The following is a 7,869-nucleotide window of genomic DNA, read 5'->3' on the forward strand; positions in this document are numbered from 1 at the left end:
CACATGTTTGACTACTTCCGCTAAGCTTTTTAAACAAATTAAAAGCTGCTGATTGAAACTGCTGATAAGATTCAGAGGAGAAACCACAACCTTTGAGCAGACTGAGATCATGATTTGAATGAGAGAAATTATATTTGGTTTTGTGACATCAGCAGAAGATGAGAAAACCTCAAAGACTGAGAAGATAAAGTCTGACAGTGGAAACATGAACACGCATGTTGTCTGCATGGGAGTGTGTTTGTGCTGAGTTCATGAAGACTTGGGATCCATGACATCACTGAACTCATCTGACTCTCAAAACAAATGTACATCTTAGCATTTAATAACATGTTGAACTTTTCCTTAAAGCTCATTGGTTTAACTTGTTGCTGTAACAATGTCAGCCTGCTCCTTCCTGCTCTCACTCTCCTGGTTTGCTTGTTGGATGTTCTTCCCCCTCAAGACCTTTCTCAGGTTCACCTGAGCCCGAAAAGTCTTACAGAGGTAAAAGTAAACAAGAGGGTCCAGACAAATGTTGAAAACTGACACCATGGTGGCTGCCTCCTTCAGGTAGTACAATGTCCGGCCCACAGGGCAGCTGTTCAACAGAAAAGCATAGGGAAGTCGAACCAGGTGATAGGGCACAAAACAAACACAGAAGATGCTGACCAGCACCAACATGTTCCTGCGAGACTTCACCAGCTTCTCAGAGGAGGCCAGCTGCCTCTGCTGTGCCTGCAACACCCTGCGGGACGTGCTGTAGTAGAAGAAGACCAGGGATATGAAGACCACGAGGAAGATGATGGTGCAGATGACATGGATAATTTTGTAGAACAGGATGACCGATGTGCCTAACATATAACCACACCTGATGGAGTTTGAGGTCAGTGGTTTCTTGGTGATGAAAAACAGGATGGTGTATGTAATTGATGCAGCCAGAAGAAAAACCCAGGTGACCGTGGAGACGATGTGGGCAGTTCGCACTGTCTGCAGGACGTGAGTTCCTGAAGGATGGACGATCTTCAGATACCTGTAGAGTGAAGAGAAAAGAGGTAGTGAAAAACTTCACTAATCAGTCACAGTGTTCCCAAATATCCAGAAGTCATTAATAATCTGAAAAGAGACGATGTGTGTAGGTAACCCATTAATCACAGTTTTAACATGGTTATGAACTGCAGTTTAAATTACTAATGGTTCTGTACCTGTTGGCAGCGATGTACCCCATGAATATGATGCTGGCGTACATGTTGAGGTACAAGGCAGAAGCTCCAAAGCTGCAGTAGAGCTCCTGGCCAACAGGAGAGCTGCTGGCATAGTGGGAGATGCGCAGTGGCAGAGCGAGGCAAAGCAGGAAGTCAGCAGCTGTCAGGTTCTTCAGGTAGACCATCAAGCTGCTCGATGCCTGCTGCTGAGCCCGACAACAGTAAAACTTCATGATGAAGCCATTGAGGAGTAAACCCACCTGAATGTGGTGCAGAAAGGACGGGGAAGGATTTTGGTAGATGCACAGAGAACCTTAAACCAATTTGTAACAGAGCAGGTGTGCTGAAGTTTCATGTCTTGAGCACATCTGAAAATCTGAAACTTACCAGAAACAACAGACTGTAGACCACCACAAAGAAAGCATGGACTGGTGTCCTGACAACATCACAGGGTGGGAGGTTGGGAGATGACGTCGCATTTGTTGAGTCACCCATGTTTCTGGAGAAAATAAATCCACTGATGTACATTGTTGAGAGGATGCAACTTCATAGTCTTATTAACTGTAATAAAACTGCAAAAATACTTTCATCGAATTTTAGATTGGAATGTATGAATATACAACACTGAATATAACGATATATTCATCACAGATTGTTCACAATGAACCCCCCAAACAAGTGTAAGGTTGATTATTAGGCCAGATGGCACCAGCATGCCCTCGATGTTAGTCAGTAATACGTTTCACGAACACTGATAGAAGCGAGCTGTGGCGCTGAGGCTGTGTGGAGAGAATATTGAGTGTTTCTGTTCTCTATATCAGGAGCTGCTAAAAGTGGTCTATTGAATTAACAATGTAATCACCAGTACAAAAGAATAAAAATACTCACCTGTATTTCACCAGTTTTCAGTGATCAGGAAAAGCTGCTCAAGTTGTTATGTCCTCTCAGTTTAATAAAATCACCTAAATGAGGAAACACACACTAACCAAACTGTTAAACAGCGCTCTGACTTATTTCCTGTTTGTCTTCCCTGCTAAAAAGTTGCAAAGTGCACCACACAGACTTATCTGATCTAGTTATTTGGTCTTTTCAAACAGGATGTCTGCTTATTACCTACTTGATGTGTTGTCACTTTTCTTCTTAGATGATCTCACATTCAGTCACACCATCTCTCTCTGACAACATGCACCAAAGTGCATGTTGCCACCCAAAGTGCCAGCCTAGTTTCGTTTATATGACAGTGATGTTTATTAAAATGAGACAGCATTAACACTTTGAGCGTAGTTACAGTTAACATTGAATATAAATTCTAAAACTGAATATATTGCATAGTGTTACCCCCTCCACCATTAACACAAACACTGATGATAACTAACATAATAATAACATAATATTATAATGATGCTAGTATTAGTATTAGTATAATATAATATATGAAGGCCAGGAAAGTTGTGTGGCGTTTGCATGTTCTCGCAGTGCCTGCACAGGTTCTCTGCGGACACTCTGGCTTCCTGTCTCAGTCCAGGGCTCATGTTATCAGATCATTTCTAATTGATCTTATAAATGAACATGAATAGCTCTGTGTTTGCTCTGTGACAGACTGGGGACCTATCCACAGTGTATCCCACTTCTCAACCTCTGACAGCTGAGATAGGCAGCAATGTTTAGCTGTTTTAGATTTAAATTTCATTTACACTGAATCATTTAAACAGCACTTAACGTTTCTCAAAGGCAGAAAAATGATGCAGAGATGTTTGATTTTCTTTGAAATGTTCCTCTAAGCTTTCTTTGAGGTGTGAAGTTGAATTAAGATGGTAGCTTGCATGCATTTTCTCACATTTTCCAAAGGTTTATCAAACCAGAGTCAGTCTGGCTTTAGCATCCTTTTGTTTTTTTTAAATCACATGGCTCACATGACTCACAGAAAGCAGACAGCAGGTGGCAGCAAATCACCAAAAGTGGTTCTGCTCACTGTGAATCTTCATCCCCAGTCTAACACAACAGAGGGCTGAGGTGACATTTAAATATTTTCAAATCTGGCGACATTTGAGTTTTGGACGAAATGGATTCTGGGATATTGCATTTCGTCATTTCGAGCTGATTGGAGACCAAAACAGCCAATCAGATTTTTTTTGCATCCAAGTCTGTGATTGGCTGGTTTTGTGGCACAAATATAACGGTGTAGAGAAAGAGTTGAGCGCGCTCAGGCAGAAATGTTGAGAGCGCAAGCAACGCATTGCGAGCGAGCGAAAGTGCAAAAACTGAGCGACAGGGGCTGCTATTGTGTGTGTGTGTGTGTGTGTGTGTGTGTGTGTGTGTGTGTGTGTGTGTGGATAATAGCAAACACTGAAATACATTTTTTGCACGCAGCAATGAATTTTGTTCACTCAAATTTAGCTTTTCTTCGCTCAAAATAAATTTCTCCTCAAAATGCAACACTTGAACCTGAAATTTTTTTTTACGTGCGCTTAGAATAGTGGCACAAAACTAACGCCATAGACTCCTACCTAACTATATAAAGAGTAACTGAAAGTTAAATGCAGCTAATATGTCCTGTTTTAAGCCAGGCACTTCCACCTCCACTCCGCTGCGTCTCAGCCACCATCGCTCTGGCACCAGGGGTGCTAGAGCCAGAGCAGGGGAGAGGCGAGCTGGAACAAACCATTTTGGGAGGGGGGAGGGGGAGTATCTATACTTTTGTTGTTAAAATGTTACGTCTCAACCAAGTACTGTGTGCTTTTTATATTTTTAGTAGTGTGTCACACAAACAGCAAATATTGTCAGAAAAGTAAGAAATCTTTGGGGGCGCTTTGATTCATTTTGGGGGTGCTGAAGCACCTCCAAAAATGGGCTAAAATTGCCCCTGGTCTGTGTTATCTCTCATGCTTAGTCAGTTCTGTCTTTGTGGCTTAATTTTCTGTCAAGTTCAAGTGTCTTGGTTTCTGCATCAGAGTTACTTTGCTTTACTTTGACAGTCCCATGTCCGGTGTTCAGGTTTCTTTGACTGTTTTGTTTGTTAGATCATGTTCAGCTGTGTTGCCTTCTGTGGTTTGTTCCCTCTTTTGCCCTTGTGTGTATTTATGTCTGTGTCTCCCTCTGTCCTGCGCCGTGATCTCCCTCATTCTCCAGCTGTGTGTTTTGCTTGTTAGTTTAGGTTTCTACATCTGTTTAAGTGTGCAATGAAAAAACTCCAAGAGTAAATGCAGCTTTCAACTGGGGTCTTCACTTAAACAACAGCTAATGAAAAGAAAATCAACAAAAAACATGAGCAGAGTGAGCTCTAGCCTCGACGTGGGACTCATAAATCAAAAAATAATATAATAAATCCAGAGATTCAGCATCATTTCATATATGCTGCTGATGATATATATAAATTTGGATGTAAAATTGATATATTTTTGAAAGATTTCTTTTTGCCATGATAATATGGTGCAGTGGTGTCACAGAGAGGTGTAAATGTGATTCACAGACGTTGACATTGTTATCATAAAGTGCTGAATTTCATTTAAGGGTCCAAATGCAGGCAGTCCTAAGGTCCCAGCAGACAATGTTCTCCCAGGTGATGCAATAAAGTATGATGTCCAGGTGTCAGTGAAAAAGAGGATTTTCAGCATGTCACTGCAGGTTATAGCATTACTGTTACTGTTTCAGGGTGTTAGAAGTGTTGTCATTTGCCATGAAGTTTTTCTTTTGTTTTTTGTTTTTTGTTTGTTAGAAACCTTTAGCAGTTTCCAGCAGCTCTGTGGTCATCTTTTCTTGTTTTGGAAAAACACCCACCATTAACAGCAGAGAAACACAATTTACCGCAAAGAGGCATAAAGAGACGTATACGTTATCGCTCTTATCAGCTTTGTGCTGAGAAATGTCACTTAAGTGTCAGACGTCAGTGCAGTGGAAACTGCAGAAGGAAGTAGTTGCTGTGGTTTTATATACGCAACATGCAAACATACACAAAAGCAAACTCTTGACATTCAGTCACCTCAAGGCGCTTTATATTGTAAGGTACAGAGCCTACAGCAGGGGTAGGCAACTCCAGGCCTCGAGTGCCGGTGTCCTGCAGGTTTGAGATGTGTCCTTGATCCAACACAGCTGATTCAGATGGCTAAATTACCTCAACACCTCCTCAACATAACTTGAAGTTCTCCAGAGGCCTGCTAATGAACTAATCATTTGATTCTGGTGTGTTGACCCAGGGTGAGATCTAAAACCTGCAGGACCCCGGCACTCGAGGCCTGGAGTTGCCTACCCCTGGCCTACAGTAATGCAAAGAAAACGCCAACCATCAGACAACTCCCATTGAGCAAGCACTTGGTGACAGTGGGAAGGAAAAACCTAACAGGAAGTAACCGTTGGAAGAACCAGGCTCAGAGAGACCATATTATTGAAATAATAAAAGTTGCATTTTTTCCTATATCATCAAAAGCCACAAAGACAATATTGCAATTTTAAAATTTAAAGCTTTTTTTTTTTGTTTTTTTTGTTTTTAATAGAAGAAGTTTTCAGAAACAACTCGAGATTTTGTATTTATTTTTTTATTAATTTGATCATTAGACTGATTAAGCTTCAGATTAATGAGCTTCAGATTCAGCTACTTAGCTAATAGGTGAAAGCTAGCAACATAAACTGGTGCTATCTGTGTGGGGGTGGGTTTGTGCTCAGTTTAGACTCGTAATGATATCTCAGCAGAACCTACTGTGGCTCATGAGAACTTGGAATTCATGACTCATGACATGGTTTCACTGGTCTAATCTGACTCTAAAATCAAATATAACTCTTTTTATTTCAAAAAAGTAGAACTTTGCATAATAACTCATGGATTTAACTCTACAATTTCCACCTCTTTCCTGCTGCTCTCGCTCTCCTGGGGTGCTTGTGTTGTCATTCTTGACCCCATGCTAAAGTTCACCTGAGCTCGAAAAGTCTTACAGAGGAAAAAGTAAACAAGAGGGTCCAGACAGACGTTTAAAACTGACAAGATGGTGGTCACTTCCTTCGAGTAGTACAATAGCCGACCCACAGAGCAGCTGGTCCACAAAAAGGTATAGGGAAGACGAGCCAGGTGATAGGGCACAAAACAAACACAGAAGATGCTGACCAGCACCAACATGTTCCTGCGAGACTTCACCAGCTTGTCAGTGCTGAAGGAGGCCAGCTGCCTCTGCTGTGCCTGCAACACCCTGCGGGAGGTGCTGTAGTAGAAGAAGACCAGGGATATGAAGACTAAGAGGAAGATGATGGTGCAACTGATTTGAAATGTTTTATGAAGGACGCTGAATGACGTACTGAAGAGGGGCCCACAGTAGCCAGGGTCAAAGGTCAGAGGTTTGTGAGTAATGAAGAACATAATGTTGTAGGTGATTGTTGGAGCCAGGAGAAAAGCCCAGGTGACCGTGGAGACGATGTGGGCAGTTCGTACTGTCTGCAGGACGTGAGTTCCTGAAGGATGGATGATTGTCAGATACCTGCGGAGAGAAGAGAAAGGAGGCGGTAGACAGCTTCAATCATTAGTAAAAGTGGTGCGGATATGTTTTTACTGTTGAGGTGAAAGGAGATGTTGATGCTTTAGTCAGGAGCACAGAATTTGTAGTTCAGCCACTAATCTAGTTTAAACATTGTCATGAATTCAAGTCTGAAATCAGTAAAAGTTCCTTACCTGTTGGCAGCGATGTACCCCATGAATATGATGCTGGCGTACATGTTGAGGTACAGGGAAGTAGCTCCAAAGCTGCAGTAGAGCTCCCGAAAGATAACAGACCTGCTGGCATAATCAGTGACACGCATCGGCAAAGAGACGCACAGCAGGAAGTCAGCAGCTGTCAGGTTCTTCAGGTAGACCATCAAGCTCCTCGATGCCTGCTGCCTAGCTTGGCAACAGTAAAACTTTATGATGAAGCCATTGAGGAGTAAACCCACCTGATAAGACAGAGACAGAAGAGATCCTGTTTGTGTGGAATCTGAACCAGGTGAGGGGGATCCTTAATCCATAATCTGAAGATTTGAAACGTACCAGAAACACTAGACTGTAGACCAGCATAAAGAAAGGGTTGACTGATGGGACAACCAGATCACACGTCCGGTTGACAGATGAAGTCACGGGTTTTAGGTCATCCATGTTTCTGGAGCTGTAAAAAAAAAAGTCCCAGCCACAGATATTTGTTTTTGGAGCAAATTTAAAAGAAAAGTTTTTTCCCTTTAAATTGCTTTACTTTTCTACTGTCTTATCATGTTCATACAATTCATTTCACAACCGTTGTCTGTGGCTGTTTTGTGATGGAATTTAATTTTATTAATAAAGCACCAAATTTAAACAGTCGCCTCAAGCTGTGTTGTGTTGTATGAGATGGCCCTGCCTGTCCTGTGATGCACCTGTACTGTCTCAATCAATCAATTGATCAACCAATCATCTCCTCTCATGAGTCTTATTAGGTGTAATTATCCTTTAAGTACAGTCTGAGAAGGAGGAGTGTGAAAATTGACTCACGGCTCTGTAAAGTACTATTGGCTTCTGACACACAAACACCAGCATTGTTTTAATTCATTATTACACACAAAAGCCACTCAGTGCCACAGGACAGGAACATAAGAGCAATAACTCAGCAACATGAATCAGTAACAAAAGAGAAACCATGGACTGATTCATGATCAGCATAACGGACAAAAAAAAACTGTGTTTATGCAGTTTTCAGCT

General features: G+C 41.8%; 2 protein-coding genes across 3 annotated transcripts; both read right to left on the reverse strand.

The window, feature by feature from the left end:
• Nucleotides 1-357: 357 nt before the first annotated feature.
• On the reverse strand, nucleotides 358-2,125 carry LOC102796543 (P2Y purinoceptor 14-like). Of its 2 annotated transcripts, XM_087832024.1 has the most exons (4): nucleotides 2,070-2,125; nucleotides 1,569-1,680; nucleotides 1,182-1,441; nucleotides 358-1,009 (listed from the first exon to the last, which is right to left on the reverse strand). In XM_087832024.1, the coding sequence occupies exons 2-4, from the start codon at nucleotides 1,674-1,676 to the stop codon at nucleotides 358-360; spliced, it is 1,020 nt and encodes a 339-aa protein (XP_087688150.1). In that variant the 5' UTR covers nucleotides 1,677-1,680; nucleotides 2,070-2,125. The 2 variants fall into 2 exon arrangements, with proteins under 2 accessions (XP_087688150.1, XP_035771837.2); XM_035915944.2 differs by lacking the exon at nucleotides 2,070-2,125 and having other exon boundaries at nucleotides 1,569-1,709.
• Nucleotides 2,126-5,991: 3,866 nt separating this feature from the next.
• LOC102796236 (P2Y purinoceptor 14-like) lies at nucleotides 5,992-7,052 on the reverse strand. The gene is made up of 2 exons (XM_006808932.2): nucleotides 6,835-7,052; nucleotides 5,992-6,643 (listed from the first exon to the last, which is right to left on the reverse strand). The coding sequence occupies exons 1-2, from the start codon at nucleotides 7,017-7,019 to the stop codon at nucleotides 5,992-5,994; spliced, it is 837 nt and encodes a 278-aa protein (XP_006808995.2). The 5' UTR covers nucleotides 7,020-7,052.
• Nucleotides 7,053-7,869: the final 817 nt, after the last annotated feature.

The sequence above is a fragment of the Neolamprologus brichardi genome, chromosome 3, assembly GCF_056152115.1.
Source record: "Neolamprologus brichardi isolate AB-2024 chromosome 3, ASM5615211v1, whole genome shotgun sequence".
Classification (NCBI taxonomy): Eukaryota; Metazoa; Chordata; class Actinopteri; order Cichliformes; family Cichlidae; genus Neolamprologus; species Neolamprologus brichardi.